We start from the raw sequence: 23,649 nt of genomic DNA, 5'->3' as shown, positions 1-23,649 counted from the left end.
TTTTAATAGAATTCCGCGGTCTGCCCATGGCCAAGACATGTTAAATAGTCCAATTTCTTTTGCTTATCGCACTATTTGTATCGTTCCGCTTTCATAGCAGCCTTTCTATAAACAATGCATAGCTTTTTGTCTATTTTTTGCATTATCCTCTTTTTATATATAGGTTTATCAATAACATGTTGCATCCGTACACTGTGGTACGGCAAAAATACGCCAGGGGCTTCAGTACCCATCAATATGGCATGAGAAGTCCATACACTTTCACAAGTGCGGCACCCCGAACTTATAGCACTATATGCATCGGCTCCGAATCATGATTTGGGTCAATAGTTGGGTTTGCCCGGCTCCTATGTTTTGGTGCCTTACGTTCCGCTATATCGGCTAAGGTAGCACTAGGAGAACTACTGCGATTGTGCCCCAGTTGAGCTGGGCTGAGCACCTCAGTAGAGAAAGCTAAAACTGACTGTCATGATGAGGCGAGAGACCGGTCGCTGTTCGAGAGGTTTTTCGAGTCCTTAAAGACTTATGCCGCTTCGAGCGAGGAACCGGCTTTGTTCGGCCAAGGCGTGGATAGTGCCCCAAACTCGGTCTTCCGAATACTAGGGGCTTCGCCAAAATTTAAAATTATAGAGTTCTATGGCTAAGTGAGAGTGTTCAAGCATTATAGTCCGATTGCCTTGTTCGTTGTGCTGAGCAACTCCCTCGACGGACCCAATCATGGGAAAAAGAGCGCTCAGGTTTATCCCGAACACCCCAGCACTAGTGGCATGGGGGCAGAAGCCGACGACTGGACATCTCTCATTTTTTTATAAACGGCCGCACAAAAAGTAATATTTTAAATTCAAGCATTGCTTAGCGCATATGAACAAGTTTTTAGCGCACAGGATAACACGAGCGAGTTCATTCAAAAATTACATCCTTGGTGCATTCATCCGCCATAAGGCGGGCACCGGCCAGAACATCCTTGTAATAGTTCTCGGGTTTGCGATGCTCCTTCCCCGGCGGCGGCCCGTCCCTCACAAGCTTCTCACCGTCCAGCTTACCCCAGTGCACCTTTGCACGGGCAAGGGCCCTACGAGCACCTTCGATGCAGACGGAGCGCTTGATGACCTCGAGCCTTGGACAAGCCTCCACCAGCCGCTGCACCAGTCCAAAGTAGCTCCTAGGCAGGGCCTCTCCAGGCCACAGCCGAACTATGAAGCCCTTCAGGGCCTGTTCGGCCGCCTTGTGGAGCTCGACCAGCTGCTTCAGCTGGTCGCTCAAGGGCACAGGGTGTCCGGCCTCAGCGTACTGAGACCAGAACACCTTCTCCGTTGAGCTGCCTTCCTCGGCTCGGTAGAATGCGGCGGCATCGGATACGCTGCGGGGAAGATCTGCGAATGCCCCTGGAGAGCTCCGGATTCGGGTAAGTAACAAGTAGTTTACTTTTATATGTTTGCTTTGCATAGAGAATGCCTTACCCGCCGCTATCTTTTTCACCGCATCCAATTCCTGGAGGACCTTCTGGGCTTCGGCCTTGGCAGATTTGGCAGTTTTAAGGGCCGCAGCAAGCTCGGACGCTCGCGTCTTCGAGTCGAGCTCCAAACTCTCATGTTTTTTCATGAGAGCCTGAAGCTCTTGTTGCACCTTACCGACCTGCGCCTCAAATTTCTCCCGCTTGGTGCGCTCCGTGGCCGCTCTTTTCTTGGCCTCAGACAGCGCCTGCTTGAGGGTTGCCACCTCAGTTGTGGCCCCTAAAATAAGCAGTATACTCCTGTCATTTTTTGCAATTGCATCTTCTTATAGGCATTTTTTCTATAAGGTATCTCTTACCTTCTTTCTCCTCGAGCTGCCGTTTGGCAAGGCCGAGCTCTTGCTCGGTCCGCTCGAGGCCCTGCTTCAGGGCACCCACCTCCGCAGTCAGTGCGGCGGTGGCCAGCAGCGAAGCCTGCATACGTATATTGACTCCTTTTTAGTTAGACTCCTGCGATATTTAATAGATCCTCTATTCGGCTTTTCTTTCCGAACGCCAAACAGAGCATCAGGGGCTACTGTCTATGCGGTAATATTTTTACATATTTCTACTTACCTCGAAGCCTGTTAGAAGGCTAGCACAAGCTTCAGTAAGTCCGCTTTTGGCAGACCGAACCTACTGGACCACCGTACTCATGATGGTACGGTGCTCCTCGTCGATGGAGGCGCCCTTAAGCACCTCCAGCAGATTGTCCGGCGCCTCCAGTTGGACGGAGGACGCCGGCTCAATAGGCTTGCTCCTCTTGGCAGGAGTTTGCCCGTCGCGGTCCGGAACCGTTGATGATTCCAGCGCGGTGTCCGGCTTAAAGCCGGACTTGGATCCCTGGGGGGGTCTTGTCCCCTTTACTCCTGGAGTCCGGGAGGTCGCCTCGCGGCTCCTCCTGGACCACCTCCTCTTGCCCCAGAGCTTGTCGCGACGCCACTTTGGCGTCATCCGCAGCACAGGGGGGAGGCAGCGGGCGGAACTGAATTCACGTCTGATGAATCCAGGGAGCCGCTCAACGACTCGTCGAGCCCGTCCTTGGGCGGGCTGCATGATTATATTCGACATTAGGGAAAGCTGCGCAACAAAAGGAATATCATGAGTTACTCTGGTATCTGAACACTTATGATTTCGCCTGACGCTTGCCCCTGTCCGGCCACTCCTCTTCGTCCTCGTCGGCATCGGGGGCGTAGTCCGGCGGAGGGGTTTTCCTCTTCTTGGGCCCTTCGGCCTCCCCTACTAGGGCGGCCTTCCTCTTCTTTCCTCCCCCCGCTGGAGGGGGAGAGGTCTCTTCTTCCTCCTCCTCGTCTTCACGGGAGGAGTGCGTCTCGGACTCATTGGACGACGAGTCCGACACCACCATATGCCAGGAACTCTTTCGAGTCCCTGTGGACTTCTTCTTCTTGGCCTTCTTCTCCGGCACCACATAAGGTGTCGGAACCAGCAGCTTCACTAGGAGAGCAGGGGCTGGGTCTTCGGGCAAGGGAGCCGGACAGTTAATCAGTCCGCACTTCGCCTGCCAATCCTGTCAAGGGTGAGGGAGTTTAGATCCCGCATAGAGTCAAACTATGAAGAAAACTTAACATCCTGTAAAAGATGAAAATATTTTACCTCGCCAGCAGGACGCTGCGAGCTGAATCCGCGGTCTTTGGAGGCGGATGTGGGAGCCTCGGCGCCTTTGGTTAGCCCCTTCCAAACATCTTCGTACGTTGTGTCGAAGAGCCTGCTCAGAGTTCGCTGCTGCGCCGGGTTGAACTCCCACAAATTGAAGTCCCGTTCTTGACACGGAAGGATCCGGCGGACGAGCATGACCTGGACTACGTTGACAAGCTTGAGCTGCTTGTTCACCAGGGACTGGATGCATTTTTGCAGTCCGGTCACCTCTTCTTCATCGCCCCACGACAAGCCCGTCTCCTTCCAGGACGTGAGCCGCGTAGGGGGTCCGGATCGGAATTCAGGGGCTGCGATCCACTTCGGATCGCGTGGCTCGGTGATGTAAAACCACCCTGATTGCCACCCCTTCAAGGTCTCCACAAAGGAGCCCTCGAGCCATAGGACGTTGGCTATTTTGCCCGCCATGGCACCTCCGCACTCCGCCTGGTTGCTGCGCACCACCTTTGGCTTGACGTTGAAGGTCTTGAGCCAGAGGCCGAAATGGGGGCGGATGCAGAGGAAAGCCTCGCACACGACGATAAACGTCGAGATATTGAGGATGAAGTTCGGGGCCAGATCGTGGAAATCTAGGCCATAGTAGAACATGAGCCGGCGGACAAATGGGTGGAGAGGAAAACCCAGTCCGCGGAGGAAGTGGGGAAGAAATACTACCCTCTCATGGGGCCTTGGGGTGGGGAGAAGCTGCCCCTCCTCAGGAAGCCGGTGCGTGATGTTTTTGGACAGGTATCCGGCCTTCCTTAGCCTTTTGACATGGCCCTCCGTAACGGAGGAGACCATCCACTTGCCTCCCGCTCCGGACATTGTTGGAGAAGGTTGAGGTAGGAAGTGCGGGCTTGGGCGCTGGAGCTCGGGTGCGCAGAAGATGGATAGGCAAAGGAGGAAGAAGGCATAGGTAAAAAGGTGGATCCTTATCCCCTTATATGAGCGGATGCGACTATGCGTCCCCACCAGCCTAGTAAAACTCGCTTGCCTCCCAAGCGCCATGATAAATGGCGCGGTTGGGTTACCCACGTCCGTATTGATGAGAATCCCGTAAATGGGGGACACGATCTCTGCTTTGACAAGACGTGCTAAGGAAACTGCCTCGCAAAACACGCTGAGGTGGAAAAGTGAAAACGATTCGAATAAAGGCTTGGCCGTAGTGTGATGTCACGCTGCAGAATACGTCAGCAGATTAGATTTGTGTTAATATTATTCTCTCTGTGGCAATACGTGGAAACTTATTTTGCAGAGCCGGACACTACTCTTGGTGTTTACAAACTTTTATGAAGAATTTGGAGGAGGAACCCACCTTGCAATGCCGAAGACAATCTACGCGCTGGACTCGTCGTCATTAAAGCCTGGTTCAGGGGCTACTGAGGGAGTCCTGGATTAGGGGGTGTTCGGGTAGCCGGACTATACCTTCAGCCGGACTCCAGGACTATAAAGATACAAGATTGAAGACTTCGTCCCGTGTCGGGATGGGACTTTCCTTGGCGTGGAAGGCAAGCTTGGCGATGCGGATATTCAAGATCTCCTACCATTGTAACCAACTTTGTGTAACCCTAACCCTCTCCGGTGTCTATATAAACCAGAGGGTTTTAGTCCGTAGGACAACTTCATCATACAACAATCATACCATAGGCTAGCTTTTAGGGTTTAGCCTCCTCGATCTCGTGGTAGATCTACTCTTGTACTACCCATATTATCAATATTAATCAAGGAGGACGTAGGGTTTTACCTCCATCAAGAGGGCCCGAACCTGGGTAAAACATCGTGTCCCTTGCCTCCTGTTACCATCCGGCCTAGACGCACAGTTCGAGACCCCCTACCCGAGATCCGCCGGTTTTGACACCGACACCATCCCTGGACGCACCAAACACACAAACAAAAAAGCAGAAAGCCCATGTGTAGCTAAAATACAGGAAAACTTTTGCTCCTCTGTCAAAACCCTGAACCCCCACCCTCCCACCCTGAGAGAACACACCAGTCCTCACCCCTCCCATCTTTCCCCTCCTTCCTCCCCGTCCCTGCCTCCCCTACCCAACCCTAGTGTAGGTGGCGGCTGTTCTTGGACATGAAAGAAGCAGATGATGAAGATAAGAATAGGTATAAGGGGAAACAAACTCACCAGGGTGAGTTTGTGCGTCCATGGATCCATCTGCAGCTCCTTTCTTTTTCAATTCTCCTGATCTTGTTCCCTTCTTCTTTTTGGATCTGAAAACCTTTTGATTTCTTCTTCTCCCTTTGTTTTTCTGTAGCAATTTTGGAGCGGTATGGAAATTTCCTGATGGGCACGCAGGTTTGTCTCTGAGATAACTTCATGGGAGGAAAACTCCATCTTTGTCTCACATGTTGTTCAAAGTTTCTCTGAAGAAAAAAATGAAGAAGAAAAGTGTAGTATATTACAAACATGTAGTATGTTAGAAGCATGGGTATTCAGTGGTTTGATGACATAAAGGATAATAATTTCCATGCTGCTACTATTTTTGTGTATGTCCAACACACATACAGTTCAGGACACACTGAAAAATAAACATGTAGTACGCTTGTTTGTGGACAGAGAAAAGGTTGTATGCTTGTTTTGGACAGAGAAGTTGAAAATTTGCTGTTGTTGTTGACACTTTTTGAATATGATAAACTAATGAACATGGTTCTTTGTATGAGACAAAAAAAAGAAAAACATATGTCATGGGAATTGATGTTGTACAGCTCCCTACAGAAACATGTATATGAGCTGTTTTGATTTCATGTTTCAGGGCAAAAAAACAAAATTACCTAGGTGTAAAAATTCAGCAAATTCTTATACATGCCCCCTCCCATGAACAAGTAGTGTCCCATGATTACTCCAGTACAAATACAGTGAAAACTGAACTTGTCTTCAAGATCTGCTACAGTGGGTTGTATAAGGAAAAGCATATAAAAGCATACATGCCCCTGCCCCCTCTGGATCTATACAGAAAAATGGAAATGTACAGTATATGTAACATCTTGTTTGCTGACTACAGAAGATAGAAAATGTATACCTCACAATTAATGATTCCTCTTCATTTTTGTAGGTGCCGGGTGAAACTATGGCACAAGGAACTCCAATCAGTCGTATACCAGTCCCGGTTGATCCAGTAACATCGGTTCATGTATGATCTATGTTTTTTTAAAGAACAACACCATTAGATTGTGAAAGAAAAAATACATCATTTTTTGGTGTGGCCTCAAAAAAAGAAAAGAACTTAGATCATTACTCTCTATGTGCAGCAGCCATACATTGGTGCCCAATATGTGCAGCAGCAACAAGCTAGGACGCGACTGCCATTTCAAACATCTTCAAGTCCATTTGCAACGCATGTATGTGCTTTCATGAAAAAAAATGATAGCTTGTGCCCTCTTCAAGTCATGTGCTTTTCATGAAAAAACTTGTTCTTCTGCTATGTTGCAAACACTTATAACTCTGAAAAGAAGATAAAAAGAGAAAAGAAAGTAACTTATACTATTACGAAATTCTAACATGCAAAAAGGTGAAATGATGCAGGAAATGAATTTTCTTGGAAGTGGTTACATGAGCTACACACAATTGTTGATGGTTGCTGATCAAGAGGTACTATAAGTGCCTTTGTATTGTTGACTTTGACATGTATAGTGGAAACAAAAAAATGTTGAAAAATGTCAACAAATAAAATATAAACTATATAACATGTTTGTGGTCACAGGCTGGTATTGGTGGATATCAACATTCTGGTCAACAACAAGATTCTGGTGGCAGGGGGTTTTGTGAGGTATGATTTCATTTACATATGTACATATCCGACTGCCCTTTCCCCCATGTGTGACAGAAAAATAACAAAAAAAATATGCTTACTCTCTTATTCTTGTTGTTGCTGATACAGAATGACGCATACATGATAACTGAGTGGTATGGGCATTTGCAAGGACAATATGAGGGGGGAGAGCCAACAGGGAGGCAGCAAGCGGGAAATGTAGATGTGGGGGCAGAAGGTTTCCCTAGCTAGAGCTGGGATGGCAACACAGCTGAAACGCGCCAAGGTTGCAGCTACTAACCTAGATACAAAGAACAAGACAGCGATGATGGTGATTTTGACTTTGATGAAGGTGAGGATGACTTGGATGATGATTTGGATGATGAAGTTGCTGCTGGTTCAAGCCATGGACCCAGTTTCCCTGAGGACATGAGTCTTGATGGTGGTTTGGGTGATGATTCAGCAGCTGCTGGCTCCAGCCATGGCCCTAGTTTCACGGATGGCATGAGCTTCGATGATGTTTCAGACAATGGTAAACAAGAAGATGCACATGGAAAAAACAAGAATGTCTGTGATTGTGATGATCAACAGGAAGGTGGGCCAGTGCAACAAGAAAATGTTGAACACCTATCACAGGAGGACATACTCATGTTCATAGAAAGTGACAGTGTCTGTGCGGCTCAGGCTCAGACTTGCAGCCAAGAAGTACGGAGCCACCATGTGCCATATGTGGGCATGGTCTTTGATTCTTGTGATGCTGCCCATGCATTCTACAATGAGTATGCAGCCATTTGTGGGTTTGCAATCAAGAAAGCAGGCAACTACCATGCAACTAAACATGGTGGAAAGGCAATGTCCCATTACACTTACAGGTGCAACTGCTCGGGTAAAGTTGTTGGCGAGGATGTGCTTGAAGAAAGGAAAAAAACAGAGGCATCTCAAGAAGCAAGAAAAAACAGGGATTCCCCCGCCTGAGAAGGCAAAAAGGAAGAGGAAAAACTTCATACAAATAACTGGGTGCCAGGCTAAAATGATTGCAACACTAAAAGGAGACAAATGGGTTGTCACGGTTGTTGACCTGGAGCACAACCACACCCTTAGCCCTCCAGACGAGAGCAAGTATCTCAGATCGCACAAGAAGATGACAGAGGAAGAGAAATTGTTTATCAGGACAGTTAACTCTGTACAGATGCCCACTAGGAAGATTATGGCCATTCTTTCTTACCTGCGAGGGGGTGATGCACCATACACTAAGAAATATGTTAGCAATGTGAGGACGGCAATAAACAGAGAGAATGGCAAGGGAGATATGTTGCAGGTCCTTGAGTACTTTAGGAACAAACAAAAGGAAGATCCAAATTTCTACTATGCATTCAAAGTTGCTGACGAGGACATCAACAAGGTGTTGTGCATATTCTGGGCGGATGGCTACTCGAGAAAAATGTATGAGTTGTATGGTGATTGTTTGAGTTTCGACACGACATACAAGACAAATCGTTACAATATGCTGTTTGCACCGTTTGTTGGCATCACTAGACACGAGCTCAACTGCTTGTTTGCTTGTGCTATAGTGCACAACGAGACGGTGGACACATTTGAATGGCTTTTCGACACATTTCTGGACTGCATGCGTCGAAAAGCTCCTCTCACGGTCATTACTGACCAAGATGTGGCAATAAAGACCGCGGTTCCTGCTCTTTTCAAGGGTGTTGTTCATAGGTGTTGTCTCTTCCATGTAATTAAAAAGGTTCGGGAAAGATGTGTGAGAACCTTTTCAACACAACCAGACTTGTATGCTGACTTCAGCGACATCATGCATAGCTGCCTGACAGAGGCAGAGTTTGAGACGTTGTGGCCACCGATGACGCAGAAGTATGGAGTAGAGAATGTCAAGTACTTCAGGTACATGTGGAAGTACAAGAAGTTGTTTGTCCCAGTCTATTTCAAGAAAAGCTTCTTCCCTTTCATCCACTCGACTGCCCGGAGTGAAGGGACAAATGTCATATTCAAGGACAATGTAGGCTCAACATTCAGTGTGATTACCTTTTTGCGTGAGTATGAGCGGATATTGAAAGCGATGCAGGAGAATGAGAAGGAACAAGACTCTATTACCAGAACAACAAAGCCAACCTACTGGCTAGGCACTGAACTGGAATTGCAGGCTGCAGAGAAGTACAACAGAGCGATATTTTATAGATTTCAGAAAGTTATAAAGTTTGCAAGCCAGTTGCATGTGGAGGAGGTTGAGAAAAACACAAGGTACGAGGTGTACAAGACACGGATGCTCGCTGAGAAAGATTTTAGAATCCGGAGATATGTTGTCATTGTTGATATGCACAGAGAGGATTTTGCTTGCATTTGTGGAAAGTTTGAAAAAGATGGCATTGTGTGCAGCCACATACTTAGGGTATTAACACACCTCAACTTGCCGGTGCTACCTGAGAAGTACTACATTGACAGATGGAGACCCAAGCAAAGAAAAGACATTAGAAAACTCAGGTACGGCGTCCCTGAGGAGCTAACAGCAGGGGACCATCACCTTAGATACATGTTGTTGTCTAGCAGACTGGATGAAATGGCTTCCGATGCTGCATCATCCAATGAAAAATATATGTATGTGGTTGGTTAAAGTGTGAGGATTGAGGCAAAGCTAGATGAGATGACTTTGGCAGAGGAACAGCAAAAAATGCAAGACAAGCATGTTGAGAGAGCTCCAGCCCCTACTATGGTCACGCCGCACCCTGATGGGTACGGGGAAATTCTAAAGGATCCTGATGTTATTGCTTCGAAGGGGCGTCCACAAGAGCGTTACAAGACATTTTTGGAGAAAATACAAGCAAAACAACAAATTGGTTGCAGTCATTGTGGTCAGCATGACCATGTTTTTGCTTCGTGCACAAACAAACACATCTCCAGGTGCCAATTTCACGAGAAGACTACAGTCGGCAAGCAACCAACAGGTTTGCCTCAATCCACGCACTTTAAAAGGACTACTACTTAAAATCTCATCACTCTGCTCCTGTCATTTGTTTATACCTAAAGAACTAAGAAAAAAATCTTGTTGTCACAGGAGTCCCTGGTGCTTCAAAGGATAGTAGTAGGAAGAAACAAACAGGAGGGGGGCCAAAAGCAGGTGACAAACAGAGTGCACAGAAGGATACTACTAGTGCGCCTAGTGCCTCAAAGGGGATGACTAGAAAGAAACAAACAGGAGGGAAGCAAAAAACAGGCGAGAAGCGGAGCACACGAAAAGATACTACTGATGCATCTTGAAGAAAGAAAAGAGTTGAAAGTTCTTTAACAATAAGTACATTATAAGGAGAGAAGATGAAAATTGTTGCATGTTTCTCTTCCTCTTTTTTTGCTTATGAACTGAAAACTCTGTTGCTGCGCAAATGATGGGAAACAATGTGGATAAATTACCTTGTTGCTGTTGGTCTTGATCTTTATGAGTGTTTCCTTGCATTATGAGAAAAATCCAAAATGGGCATTGTTTCTCCTCCTTAAGTTCATAAGTTTTTGGTGCCTGCTGTATGATCTTTATTAGTAAAATGACAAAATGCAGTAAAACTGTATGAACAAAACTTGCTACCCTAGCTGGGATTCTGAAAGATGACTTCATACTTTAATATGTTTGTAAGCAAAAAATGAGTGCAGGAGTATATAGGAAAAACTCAAAAGATGAGCAAAAAGATTTTAGGTTGGATCTGAACCTAAAAATATAGAGATCTAGAAACTTAAAGATGACTGTTGTGCATTAAAATGAGTACAAAAAAGATATAAAAAGAGAGGGTGACCTTTGTGTCGTCATCTCCTTGGCCCTCTCCATCAGATGGAAAACACCAAAAAAAGTATTGATGCCCACACGGGAAACATGAAAATTCATTTAAGCAAAATGTTGGAAAAGGTGCAAACATAAACACATGAGCAAAACACTGTTATAGTTCCTGTGTTTCACCACATTACCGAGTGAAAAAGACCAAACTAGGGTAGAAGTACCTTCGGGAGCACATGTTTCCCAACCAAACAAAAATAACAGAGGGGGCATATATATGCGTACAGCAACAAGAAAGGTGTACATTCTCTGTTCATACAAAAAATAGAAAAACATCTCGAAAATGTTTAACAATTGCTAACTATGTGTTTGATACATCTCATCTTTCCTTTGATTTTGCTAATATGACTCTTGATATAGCTCCTCTTGTCATTGTGAGTGGTGTCTTTTAGGAGCTGTCAGCACTTTTTCATGTCTGCAAGGGAGGATAAAAACACAGGGGGAAACTTAATAAAATCCTGTCACAAACATAAAGCAAAGGAATCTGAAAAAACCTGAAAAAGCATATGGGGTTAACCTATAAGCGGAACTCCTTGACACGCTTCTTCTCGTCATCCAAAGTGTTGTAGTGGCTGAACATGAGATCAACAGCATATCGGATCCTTGCATCTGGGACATTTTTTGGTGAAAAAACTATAGGGGTTGGATTCCTTGGGCACCATCCCATTAGTTTCATAGTGAAAATGCCACAATCAATACTGAAAAGGACATACACACAAAAAAGGTACATGTGTTTGTGAACAAAAATGTATAAAAAAAGTTACAACAAAGCAAAAGGAGTCAGGAAAAATAAAAGCGTAGATGTTTGGTTTCGTACTCGTTATCTTGTTGAGGGACTTTAGGGTAAACAGTAGGGAATGCACTGAAATCCATTGGCTGGAGCCGAGCTTCGTACCAAGTGCATATAAAGCTTGAGATCTGCCTCAAATATAAAAAATAAATATTTACTAATGTTTGCAGGAAAACTTGCAGACAATATAATTATCACAAAAAAACAGTATTAAAAACCCTTGCACTTACAATCTTCTTTTTTATGTTCATATGATATGAGCTATTCTCATCATAGAAAGAATCCAAAAAATAAAATGTGCGACCCTTGATGTCGACGACGAACAGAAAGTAATATTCCTCGTGTAGTGTTGGAAAGTACAACTTGTGTACATCCATTTTGGAGTTGATGCAGAAAAGGGAAAAATATAGATAACAGGTTAGTGTGTATGAAAGAAGGAAAAAAACACTAAACTAAATTATAGCTGAACTTGTGTTGTGGAAAAATGAAAAGAGGAAGTTTGACAAAAAACCTTGTCTGACATCGAAAGATTATGTGTTTTTCCAGCTCCAATGAAACTTCTAATCAGTTTCTTCCTCCACCAAATTCTTGCCTCATCATTTTTCCATTTGCCTAGGAAATATTCCTTTTAAAGTTGTTGAATGATGAAAATTTTGAAAGGTAGGTAAGTACGATGACAGAAAAAATAAAAACAAGGGAAAAGCATCAAAAACAAACAGAGAGAAAAAATGTGGGGTTTCATTTTCTTACAGATGCAGTGTGGAAGAAATAGTGCTTGAGTGAGTTCCTAGGATGATTTTCATTAAATAGGTGCCTGCAGTACACATTTGTGACATAGGCCTGGACCCGGCCACCTATTTTCATCGAGTTACCCAACTGTCCAAATGTGGCGATGGTTTTGTCAATCAAAACTGCAGGTTTGTTGTACATATAGAACAAAAGGAAAACATGTCAGCTTGCAGGTTAGGCTTACGCACAAAAAAGTCTTTACAGTGAGTATAAGGCAAAAAAACATTTTGCAAAAAAGAAAAAAGTGCATCTGAGAAAAAACTCACGATCCTTCAACATTGGCCAAGGATGTTATGTTCTCATACATCTTTCTCTCATGTGGCATTATTTGGCCCCTCTCACTGCAGCCGTATAGTGAGCTACGGTACCTGCTTGGTTGGACAATCCTCTTTGGTGGTACATTTTCTTTTCCACGGAAACTGCTTGGCCTTCCTAACGAGAGATTTGTGTTGTAAAAATCATCAGTTCTGTTGACCAATGTGCTGCGCTCTTGCCTAAACATGTTTCCTCCATGAATTTTGAGTTATCCTGACTATACATATGGCACAAAAAAAGAAATTCAGAAAAAAGAAAAGAACGATTAACAAACAGAGAGCACTTAAAAAATTAAAAAAACGGCTGTTTATAGTTTTTTCTTCCATTAGTTGTACTGGATTCCTTTTGCTGCCGCTGGATTCTTGTTGACAGCTTTCCTCCTCTGGAAATAACCTTTTTCCTATTATTGGAACCATGGAGTAGTCCTGGGGGGAACATAAAAAAAGAACCAAACACACAAAAAAGTGCATATGAAAAGGATTGTTTTAGTACAAGAAAAGAATAAATGCTTGTATTTGATAAGAAATCTGCTATTTCAAGACTACCTTCTTCATTTTGAGTGGGGGAGTCTCGGCTGTGTACTCGTTATTATTTTCGCATGGTGAGTAGCAAGTTTGCCTGTGATTCCACCCAGTTGACATTTGAACTTCAGGTGTTGTCTGCGCCACATAGGGTGAATAAAAAAAGGAAGGAAAAAGTCAACCCTGGAAAAGCTTGGGAGAAAAAAGCCTATTTGTGATAAACTACTACAAGAGAAGAAAGTTTTTTGCGAAACTGACCAAATCAACAATCTCCTCAACTGGTTTTGGGGGGTGTGGCGTCTCACACATCAAACTTCTCTGTACTTCCCTTTGGGCGCACTGAATGCTTAGCTCGTAGTTTGAACTACCGCTCCCCTGTTTCTGTGTTGCTCGTCACAAAAACCAAGTACCAAAAACATAGAGAGAGACCAAAAAAGAAGTCAAAAAAATAGACAGCGTTTATAGCAATGATTTGAATAGATGGGGGTAGAATACCTTCAAGTTTGTATTCCCTTGCACACAAATGTCAAGTTCTTCTGGCTCTACTTCCTTGAAGTTTCTGGCGATCTTCAACTTCGTTGCCTGTTTATGAGAAAAAGAAAAAACGTTATGTGCACTGAAAATATGGCATTTATGTTGATAGGAGAAACCACTTGTGGATGAAAAAAAGATATTGAAAAACTAGCCTCTATCTTTTTATTGTAACACTCATCCTTCATCCATACAGGCCTCCACAATTCATGTTCTTCGATTATATTTCCACATTCATCCACATCTTCAGAGATCCTGAATGAGGGGGTGCTATCATTGGCGAAGAAGTATTTTTATCTTGCCTTGTCTAGAAAGTCGCTAATGATTTTATGGCCTCTTGCAAAAACCTCATCTGTATGTGTCCCTGAAAACAAATAAAGCATTTCAGTCACACACACACACACACACACACACACACACACACACACAAGAAAGGAGACCTCTGATTGTGCTGGTACATTAATGTCTATGCTTCAGTTTTTATAAAATAGAGAGCATAAAAAAAGACATGCTTACCACTCTCTGGTTGCGCTTTTACATTAATGTCTATGCTCAGGTTATCCGGGCGCCCCCTAAAAGTTTTCCTCTGTGGGTCCTTTTTCAAGTGTGTTTTCAAGTGAACAAACAAAAAACAAGAAAAAAGACACAGTTAAAACACATAGAAGAAGACAAAAAGATTGACAACTAGATAGTGGAAAGCATGTCTATGAATGCCACTGCTGACATGAAGAAAAATAAATTTTGTGTACCAATTCCTGAATTGATGTGTTTTGAAAACCAGAAAATGTTGTTTGCTTTGATTCCGTGAAAACTATTTTGGACTGAATGAGCTCTGTTGGGATGTCCTCCTTGGCACTCTCTACTACATTTTGAACATGTCACTCTTTTGCTTCTCCAATAAGCATGTAGTTGAGGCTGCTGCTTTTCTCTTGTTGATTATCTAGAGTGTGGGCTTCATCCTTTTCTTCACTCTGTTTTGAGGGGATTTTTTGTCACCCTGTTGCAGGAAAAGAATGCAAAACACAAAAGCAAAAAACTATGTTAGACGAATCTTTTTGAAAATCAACTTGCATTACGAAAAAGAAAAAAAGCACATTCTGTACCTTCAAAAGAGCTTCCAAAGGCTTCTTGTGCTTGATTGAACAGGGATCATGTGGTTCGCTGCTTGATTGGGCATCTATCCTCCTCCTTTTGTATTGTATCAAAATTGATGTGGTTCAAAATGAAAAAAATGGAGTTAGGAATGTAAGTTCAAGAGAACAAGAAAAAGAAAAGAACATTAAAAAGTTACAAAAAACCAAAAAGTTGTACCTCCATCTACATGGTTTCCTGGAGCGAAAGTTGATGTCGCTGGAGCACACATTTCCGTCATGGGGTCCTTTGAGGAATGCTCTCTTTGACATTGTGCTTCAGAGTCAGACTGTTTAAGGGTACATGGTTAGACGCAAAAAGAAAAAGGAAAAATGTGTGGCCTATTAGCATTTGTGTTGCAGTGCGCACCTTCAGCTTGCCTATTTCATGGACTTTAGGAGGGCTGCTACAAAACCCATCAGCTTCATTTGTGCTCCCTTTTCCAGCATTTGTTTTTGATACAGAAGAACCAGCAGACTGTTGGCTAGTTGATAGAACATTCGTTTTCCTTCTTTTCCTTTGCACCAGATGCCCTGCATGGGGAGGAGAAAAAAGGGGCACCAGACGGGAGGTGTGACACCTTTGTAAAAATGCTGACTTATAGACTGACTTGTAGGCACACATTAGAAAAGGAACTACTACTGAAGGATTACAGCAAAAAAATGGTGACACACCTCTGTCATTTTCCTCTTGAAGTTCAGTCGATTGTAGTTTGACAGTGTCTCCTGAGTTGTTGGATTGTTGGCTTGCATTCAATTCAGTTCCTGTTGAGCCCACTTTAACTGTATCACCTGATTCACCAGAGGCATTGGTTATGATGCGGATCGTGTCTAGAAGAAGCCCTTTAGCTTTGATGCAAGTATTTAGGTCTTCATTCTTCATATGGTTTTCGTAAGCGAGGAAGATATCCTCTTTGACCTGGTCCAAAAAAATACATGATGCATCACAAAAAAGTGAAAACTCGTAAAAAAAGGCATAGGCTGTACATATAGAAACCGCATAAAAAAGGGTTTGCTTCAATGAAAAAAGCATGGGGTCACAAACCTTGTCAGACAAAGAATTCCCTGCAACATTGTTTATCGCTTTCCTGAAATTTGAATTCTTAATCGTACTTGCCCACTCAAAAGTTCCATCCTTATAGCAGGTTTCTGATACTTCTTTTATCTACAAAAATGCATATAGAAATAAAAAAGTGTAAGAAATTTAAAAATTAGAAAATGTTACACAAAGGATGTCATGCTTTTGGATGTGAAAAAGAAAAGGAGGGTGAAAGAACTTACTGTCAGACATCCATACTTTCCATCTCTTCCAATGGTCATGTTACTTAAATGCTTGACCATATCTCCCTTCCAAACACATATCCTGGGCATCAAAGATGGGATTTGAATTGAGCGAAAATCAGTAAAATCAAGGCAACATACCTGCAAAAAAACAAAAAATAGGGAAAACATTAGATTAGATGATATAGGACTACACCAACAAAGATAAACAAACACAAAAATGGCTTAATCACATAAAAAGAACATATTGTATTTGAAAAAAAGAGTGACATACTGCTAGGTGGTATATACATCCTCCTAGAGTCATCATTGTTCGGTTCTGCTTCAGCTTTTCCTTTTGGTATTTCTTTATATACATCAACTCCCAATCGTGAACAAACATGCACCAATTTAGTTGCTTGAGTTGCTCCACATTAACTAGAGCTCCCATATATTTGGTGCTTGGTTTAGTGCTTGATGTTGGGCAGAGGAATGTTGATAATGCCACAACCAGGAAACAACGGATGATCTGGTCGTCAGACATATCTTCGTTCATCAGCTTATTGCCAAAGAATTTGATTGTTGGGACTTCTGTCAACCCAAAAAGCGCAAGAAAAGCTTGTTTGCCAGCCTCTTCTTCTTTAGTGTTTATGATTGTTTCCCTTGAAGGAATCCCCAACACAAACTCCACTGACTGAGCATTCATGGAATGCTCTTCTTGTTGAAAACAATTGCTTCTGCTTTTGTGTCAACATTGTCAGCGATCCACTGCACAAACCCCCTGGGTACAGTATAGTCAACCAGCTCCAACAGATATCCGAAACCGCTGTTCCTAACAAGCTGGACCCTATGGTGGCTCTTACACATGAAACTGACAATCTCGGAGAAGTATGGCATGCTACACCGGTTGTAAGCTTTGGTCGCAATCTCATCAATTGTGGCTTTGATTGTGTTTGGGTCAATCCTTGCTCTCTGCTACAAAAAGAAAAAATATAGAAGGTAAGAGAAGGTGTGTGAAATTTTTTTGAGCTACACAACTATAAAAAGAATGGAACCGCAACTGAAGAAAAAAAGAAAAGAGCGGTGGCGTACCTTCTTTTTTCATTCCAAAACAGCTTTCCGATGTTCTTTCCTTCAAGCACTTTTAGTCAGCTAGCAAAAAGCAAAGAAAAGGAAAAAAATCATTAGGGTGGAGCAAAGAAAAAAGAGGTAACACAAATCATTCATTAGCTATATATTTGTTTAAACATCAAAAAAGAAAATAATCATAGCCTCTCTTTCAACATGTGTTGCCTAGTTAAAAACTTCATATATGAACTAATAACCTTGGAAAAAGAAAAAGTGCATATTTGTATATAAAGAGTTACACACCACCGTCAGAACTTCTTCATACAGCAAATCGTCTGATGCTTCAGTGTCGGTGATCTCGACATCATAGCCTCTCTCATCTAAATCAGTATCTTCCACACACTGATGTCTCCCTTCTTCATTCCTATCATTCCCAGGCTTCCCTTCTTCATCTTCAATATTTGTACCTGGGTGTGGCTGTGTTCACAAAAAGAATGCATATGATACATTAGTGTTGCATAGTAACATGTATCTTTTGCAAACATACTCTAGGCCAAAAAAAGATAAACAGCAAAAACAACAAACATATGTTGCAGGGTAACTTCCCTTGTTTGCTAATGCTTAACGAAAAACCAAGCACTAGACATTGTAAAAAAGCATACAAAAATGGGTGATTGCATTTAACATACCACACTGTTCAAGCAATCTCTTGTTAAATCTCTACTCTTCTTCATATGATCTTGTATGAAAAAAAAGAAAATGTTGAGATTCATAACAAAATGTACAAAAAAAGGGTTAAAAATCAAAACACAGATAAAACAGATCGAGTGCATACAGTTTTAAGCTGTTGACCTAACCCTTCTTTCAAGGAGGCCTCGGTTTTACTTTCGATCTCGTCTTCAGTCTGCTTGCGGGCATCCATCAGACACTGCTCATAAAAAAGAGAGGCAGTTAGCTAAAAAGAAAAGGTGGATTTAACACAAACACAAAAAGACAAAGATAAATGATCACTTGATTCCCTCTCAAAAACTTTACTATGCAGTTAGCTAAAGAAAAAAATACTGCACCAAAATCATTCAAAAAAGTTATGCATCAGAGACAAGGATTATGGTCTTGAAGTCTAAATTCAGATAAGGGAAAGTGAAAAGCACAGCGATTATGATTGATTCGGTTAGTACTGCAGGCTTGAGAAAGGTGCTGCTGAGTGAGATGCAGTAAAGCAAAAAACAATACTTAATAAAAGTAGCAGGTTTCTTTTTTCGTGTGTGAGGAAAAAGAAGAAGGAAAACTAGCAGGTGGTCAAAGTCACAGCCTGGTTCGCGGTGTGGACATCCGATCACAAACCACAAATGCTTGTCGCGCCACGCGAAGCATGCACGCACGCAGACCCCACATTGGCTGCTGCCGCCCACCCATGTATCCCTCCGTTGCAAGTACTAGCTCAGCTCAGATTTGTGTGAGGGAATGGAGTCTGGCTAGAAATGCCTAGAAACAGTACTATCTATAACACGACACTGGCCCAGCTTGATGTAGAACACCACATTGGCTCAAAACAAAAAAATCAACTATGTCAGTATGCCAAATGCCTCAGGAAAAAAATTCAAACATGCATTTGGCAAAAATACTTGTTGCAAGCAGGCAAAAAAATAATTGAACAATACATTAGAGACAACCAAAGTACGACTAAAAGCAACAAAAAACATGCCCAAAAAATCGTCATCTCCACAAACTCCATCCCAGAATCTATATTCACACCATATATCCCCTAGTGGACAAACAAAACTAATCTGAGATAATCCATTCACAAATTTGAGATTCATTCCAAAAAGCCTGACATAAAACTATGGTACAAAAGTGAGGATGGTTGATCCATTCACATATTGCTACTGGTAAAAAACTGGTAAAGGTAAACACTCCCAGATTTTCTTATGGAAATGTAAAACATCAATACTCGGTTTGGGTAGTTCATACAAAAAAATGCACTACAGATCCAACACATTCCATGAGTTGGAGAGAGGAAGCTAAAAAGTAGAGTAGCTTTTGGAAAAATAAAAATGTGGAAAAATTGTCATTGAAAAAGATTAGGAGATGCATTAATTAGTCATGATGATCAGCAGCAAAAATCGCAGATTAACTATAGTGGTCGAAAAACTACAGATGCATTAATTAACTGGTAAGAAGGAAACACTCCCAGATTTTTCTGTACATAGTCATATTTTTCTTCTTCTAATTTCTAGATGATACGGGAAATTAACTAGCTAGCATAGGAAGTTAACTAGCTGCATTGCCGTGGCTCTGTACTGTTTGCTGAAGTTTTAACTAGCTACTACATGAAGTTTCTTAACTAGCTAATTAATACATCAAAGTTAATTGTCGAAATCACCCATGTCTATGTACTCTTGTTCATGCTAGGATGAGGGCATCTGCAAGTTGCTAGCTAACTTAGGTCTGATTAAGTCTGAAACATCCATAGGTTGCTCTGAAGAAACTCCGGGAACAGGAGATAGCACGGTTCAGTTAGCTGGCTCTGAACACCGTTCTTTCTGAAAGAAAACATGAAAAACATATAATAGTGTGATAACATGAGGCACACAAAGATTGTTTGTGTGTTGTGTAAGCCTCCGCACCCTCTTCAAGAGACACAGAGAGATAGCTAAAAATCCATCAACTATAGTGGTCGAAAAACTAAGAGGTCCAGATCACTTTCACGGGAGTACTACAGGAGGATTGACCACTTACAAACAAGTTGTTTAAGTCTTAAGTAATTCAGACATGCCTACTAACAGTGAACTTGGATACTTGTAAATTCACAAGCACGGATATGAGTACTGACAGTGAACATAAAATAGACTAGCGCTCTCATGAAGCACAGAAAAATTTAGTCCTACCAAAAGTTCCCCATCCCGCTGGCCGGGCGCGGCGCTGGCCGGGGCGGTGCCGGACAACCAAGAAGAACACGACCACACTACCCCTGCCGCCCCTTCTTGTCGGACAAACACCACCGGTGTCCACCACTCTCACGGCGGACCACGACAGTTCCCCCATCCCGGTGCCCAACAGCGTAGGCACTGGCGAATCCTCCCTATTGCGGTGGCTACACACAACAAATCCAACAAACTAGAATCGCTCCGACCGCAGAGAAGCACAAGCTCAAGCCGACAACACTAATTCACAGCCTCATGTTCGTGATTTGCGCAGAAAAAAAAAGTACACGAAAAACACAAAAGACAGTGATTCTCAACAAATCCCTCTTCTAGACTTGCAATCCCCTCTCGGAATCGTGATTCTCAACAAATTATGAACCCTAGACTGCAGAAAATGGACATCCGCAGCTCGATTATGCCTCGCGTACACGCAACAGGGGCGGGATTTGGGGGATGGAGGGGAGAGAGGGGAAAAGGGACCGTAGCTCACCTCATCAGTGGGGAGCGAGGACTCTGGAGGGGCGCCGCCAGGCATCTCGCCACGGGCATCCACGAGCATCTCGTCGCCGGCGACTTCCGCCGCGGGAACCTTGGATGTGACCGCCCCCGTGATGCGACTTCCTTCCTCTCCCGTTTTCCTCTCTGTGTGTGTCTTTGTCTCTCGATTCAAACAGTGTCGTTGGGTGGTCTCTAGAAGAGATGTTGATCCTGGGTCCACATTCCAGAGAATGAAAAAAGGAAAAAAAACAAATATTAGACTACTCGCGCGATGAGATGCAATGCAACCAAGACTCGAGTAAGTGAGAAACAAATGAATCACTTACAGAAATCTTCTGATGCACAAAAATGTAAGATAGATATACACTAACAGAATAAAAAATGACCGAGGATCTGAATAAGTAACTCTTCTCTATTTTTGTGACGCCCCCGATTTAATCGTACACTAATCATACACGCAAACGTGTACGATCGAGATCAGGGACTCACGGGAAGATATCACAACACAACTCTACAAATAAAATAAGTCATACAAGCATCATATTACAAGCCAGGGGCCTCGAGAGCTCGAATACAAGAGCTTGATCATAGACGAGGCAGTGGAAGCAACAATATCTGAGTACAGACATAAGTTAAACATGTTGCCATAAGATGGCTAGCACAAACTGGGATACAGATCGAAAGAGGCGCAGGCCTCCTGCCTGGGATCCTCCTAAACTACTTCTGGTCGTCGTCAGCGGGCATCACGTAGTAGTAGGCACCTCCGGTGTAGTAGGAGTCGTCGTCGAAGGTGGCGTCTGGCTCCTGGGCTCCAACATCTGGTTGCGACAACCAGGTAGAAGGGATAGGGGGGAAAGAGGGGGAAAGCAACCGTGAGTACTCATCCAAAGTACTCGTAAGCAAGGAGCTATACTACATATGTATGCATTGGTATCAAATGGAATAAGGGTATCATATGTGGACTGAACTGCAGAAAGCCGGAATAAGGGGGGATAGCTAGTCCTTTCAAAGACTACGCTTCTGGCAGCCTCCGTCTTGCAGCATGTAGAAGAGATTAGACTGAAGTCCTCCAAGTAGCATCGCATAGTATAATCCTAACCGATGATCCTCCCCTCGTCGCCCTGTGAGAGAGCGATCACCGGTTGTATCTGGCACTTGGAAGGGTGTGTTTTATTAAGCATCCGATTCTAGTTGTCATAAGGTCAAGGTACAACTCCAAGTCGTCCTGTTACCGAAGATCACGGCTATTCGAATAGATTAACTTCCCTGCAGGGGTGCACCACATAACCCAACACGCTCGATCCCATTTGGCCGGACACACTTTCTTGGGTCATGCCCGGCCTCGGAAGATCAACACGTCGCAGCCCCACCTAGACCAACAGAGAGGTCAGCACGCCGGTCTAAACCTAAGCGCCCAGGGGTCTGGGCCCATCGCCCTTAGCACACCTGCACGTTGCGTGGGCGGCCGGAAGCAGACCTAGCCTAGTGGCGTTCCAGTCCAATCCAGCGCGCGCCGCTCCGTTGCTGACGTCACGAAGGCTTCGGCTGATACCACGACGTCGAGTGCCCATAACTGTCCCCGCGTAGATGGTTAGTGCGTATAGGCCAGTAGCCAGACTCAGATCAAATACCAAGATCTCGTTAAGCGCGTTATTTTGAAATAACCGCGAACGCCGTCCAGGGCCAGGCCCACCTCTCTCCTAGGTGGTCTCAACCTGCCCTGTCGCTTCACCACAAAGATCCACATAGAGGGCCGTTGGGACAAAGGTCCTTTCAGCCCCCAATCCGTGAATCACTCGCGGGTGCTCCACAAGCCGACCCGACTTTAGTCATCACATGTATCATGTATAAAGTATAGTTATATACCCGTGATCAACTCCCGAGTGATCACGGCCCGATAGTATAGCATGGCAGACGGACAAGAATGTATGGCCACTGATGGATTACTAGCAACCTATACTAAGCATGTAGGATTGCAGGTAAGGTAACAACAGTAGTAGCAAGGACAGGCTATGCATCAGAATAGGATTAACGGAAAGCAGCAACATGCTACACTACTCTAATGCAAGCAGTATAGAGGAGAGTAGGCGATATCTGGTGATCAAGGGGGGGCTTGCCTGGTTGCTCTGGCAAGAGAGAGGGGTCGTCAACACCGTAGTCGTACGGGGTAGCAGCGGCGTCGGTCTCGGTGTCTAGCGAGAGAAGAGGGGGAAGAAACAATAAATATAATGCAAGCATATGCATAGTGATGCATGACATGACAAGTAACGGCGTCAGAGGTGCCCTAACGCGGTAGTAGGTGATACCGGTGAAGGGGGATGACATCTGGGAAAGTATCCCCGGTGTTTCGCGTTTTCGGATCGGTGAACCAGAGGGGGAAAGTTGCGTGTTCACTATGCTAGGAATGTGTGGTGGATAAACGGGCTGCGTATCCGGATTCGTCTCGTCGTTCTGAACAACTTTCATGTACAAGGTTTTTCCATCTGAGCTACGGTTTATTTTATATAAATTTTAAAAGATTTAATCATTTTTAGAATTTATTTAATTATTTAACTCTAACATTATCCAGAATAGTGTATGCTGACGTCAGCATGACGTCAGCAGTCAACGTTGACCGTTGACCTGGTCAACCTACTGTGTGGGTCCAGTGGGACCCACCTGTCATTCACTGTTTAGTTAATTATCAGTAGTTCACTAGGTTAATTAGTCATTAGGTTAATTATACATAATTAGTTAATTTAATCATAGTTAATTAAATTAATTAATTAATTTAATATTAATATTATTAATATATATATATTTTTTTATCTCTTTTTTTTAACAGAAATGTTCTGTGGGGGCTAGGCAGCACACGTCATTGGCCCAGGGGAGGCCTTGCGGGCGCTGGGTGCAGGCCGCGGGCGCCACCCGTTAACGGGCGAACTCGGGCGGCCGCCGCAGGCGCGCGCGCTAGCGCCGGTGAGGCGGGTTGGGCGCCGGCTGCAGGCGAGAGGGGAGGCGGGCCATGGCAGGGCGTGGCCGGCGGCGCGGCAGCGTCCACGGCGCCGGACCGGGAAGGCGCGGGCGTCGGCGCCCGATGCGGCCA

The 23,649-nt window shown here is 44.0% G+C and overlaps 2 protein-coding genes and 1 long non-coding RNA gene across 12 annotated transcripts; all 3 read right to left on the bottom strand.

The window, feature by feature from the left end:
* Window positions 1-5,324: 5,324 nt before the first annotated feature.
* LOC119271489 lies at window positions 5,325-6,649 on the bottom strand. The gene is made up of 3 exons (XR_005134554.1): window positions 6,391-6,649; window positions 6,175-6,292; window positions 5,325-5,518 (listed from the first exon to the last, which is right to left on the bottom strand). It is a non-coding gene; the product is annotated as an uncharacterized LOC119271489 (long non-coding RNA).
* Window positions 6,650-10,414: 3,765 nt separating this feature from the next.
* Window positions 10,415-13,741, bottom strand: LOC119267890 (putative ubiquitin-like-specific protease 1B). Of its 8 annotated transcripts, none has more exons than XR_005132732.1 (11): window positions 13,649-13,741; window positions 13,412-13,534; window positions 13,178-13,291; window positions 12,584-13,057; window positions 12,279-12,439; window positions 12,040-12,153; window positions 11,759-11,890; window positions 11,556-11,656; window positions 11,256-11,436; window positions 10,701-11,153; window positions 10,415-10,429 (listed from the first exon to the last, which is right to left on the bottom strand). XR_005132732.1 is itself a non-coding variant. In XM_037549334.1 (11 exons), exons 5-10 carry the CDS (start codon window positions 12,817-12,819, stop codon window positions 11,256-11,258), a joined length of 936 nt encoding a protein of 311 aa, XP_037405231.1. In that variant the 5' UTR covers window positions 12,820-12,849; window positions 12,944-13,057; window positions 13,178-13,291; window positions 13,412-13,534; window positions 13,649-13,741; the 3' UTR covers window positions 10,822-11,153. The 8 variants fall into 8 exon arrangements, 2 of the variants coding, with proteins under 2 accessions (XP_037405231.1, XP_037405232.1); XR_005132733.1 differs by having other exon boundaries at window positions 12,040-12,140; XM_037549334.1 differs by lacking the exon at window positions 10,415-10,429 and having other exon boundaries at window positions 10,822-11,153; window positions 12,279-12,450; window positions 12,584-12,849; window positions 12,944-13,057.
* Window positions 13,742-13,852: 111 nt separating this feature from the next.
* LOC119267889 lies at window positions 13,853-20,717 on the bottom strand. Of its 3 annotated transcripts, none has more exons than XM_037549330.1 (15): window positions 20,557-20,717; window positions 17,978-18,070; window positions 17,832-17,881; window positions 17,446-17,619; window positions 17,167-17,226; window positions 16,370-17,049; window positions 16,096-16,236; window positions 15,860-15,979; window positions 15,490-15,733; window positions 15,185-15,348; window positions 14,996-15,104; window positions 14,788-14,872; window positions 14,434-14,681; window positions 14,201-14,279; window positions 13,853-14,048 (listed from the first exon to the last, which is right to left on the bottom strand). In XM_037549330.1, exons 6-12 carry the CDS (start codon window positions 16,778-16,780, stop codon window positions 14,862-14,864), a joined length of 1,200 nt encoding a protein of 399 aa, XP_037405227.1. In that variant the 5' UTR covers window positions 16,781-17,049; window positions 17,167-17,226; window positions 17,446-17,619; window positions 17,832-17,881; window positions 17,978-18,070; window positions 20,557-20,717; the 3' UTR covers window positions 13,853-14,048; window positions 14,201-14,279; window positions 14,434-14,681; window positions 14,788-14,861. The 3 variants fall into 3 exon arrangements, with proteins under 3 accessions (XP_037405227.1, XP_037405229.1, XP_037405230.1); XM_037549332.1 differs by having other exon boundaries at window positions 16,370-17,046; XM_037549333.1 differs by lacking the exon at window positions 17,832-17,881.
* Window positions 20,718-23,649: the final 2,932 nt, after the last annotated feature.

The sequence above is a fragment of the Triticum dicoccoides genome, chromosome 3A, assembly GCF_002162155.2.
Source record: "Triticum dicoccoides isolate Atlit2015 ecotype Zavitan chromosome 3A, WEW_v2.0, whole genome shotgun sequence".
NCBI classification, from domain to species: domain Eukaryota; kingdom Viridiplantae; phylum Streptophyta; class Magnoliopsida; order Poales; family Poaceae; genus Triticum; species Triticum dicoccoides.
This window is presented reverse-complemented; position numbering and strand designations above follow the sequence as displayed.

What these genes read in the sequence shown, in the direction of transcription:
- LOC119267890 (XM_037549334.1), bottom strand. Translation starts at nt 12,819, where the DNA reads ATGTTTAGGCAAGAGCGCAGCACATTGGTCAACAGAACTGATGATTTT. An exon ending in ATTTCTTCCACACTGCATCT is followed by an intron (nt 12,154 to 12,278) that starts GTAAGAAAATGA and finishes CAACTTTAAAAG; the next exon opens with GAATATTTCCTAGGCAAATG. An exon ending in TGAACATAAAAAAGAAGATT is followed by an intron (nt 11,657 to 11,758) that starts GTAAGTGCAAGG and finishes TATTTGAGGCAG; the next exon opens with ATCTCAAGCTTTATATGCAC.
- LOC119267889 (XM_037549330.1), bottom strand. Translation starts at nt 16,780, where the DNA reads ATGAATGCTCAGTCAGTGGAGTTTGTGTTGGGGATTCCTTCAAGGGAA. An exon ending in GAAAGTATGGATGTCTGACA is followed by an intron (nt 15,980 to 16,095) that starts GTAAGTTCTTTC and finishes GCATTTTTGTAG; the next exon opens with ATAAAAGAAGTATCAGAAAC. An exon ending in ATGAAATAGGCAAGCTGAAG is followed by an intron (nt 15,105 to 15,184) that starts GTGCGCACTGCA and finishes ACCCTTAAACAG; the next exon opens with TCTGACTCTGAAGCACAATG.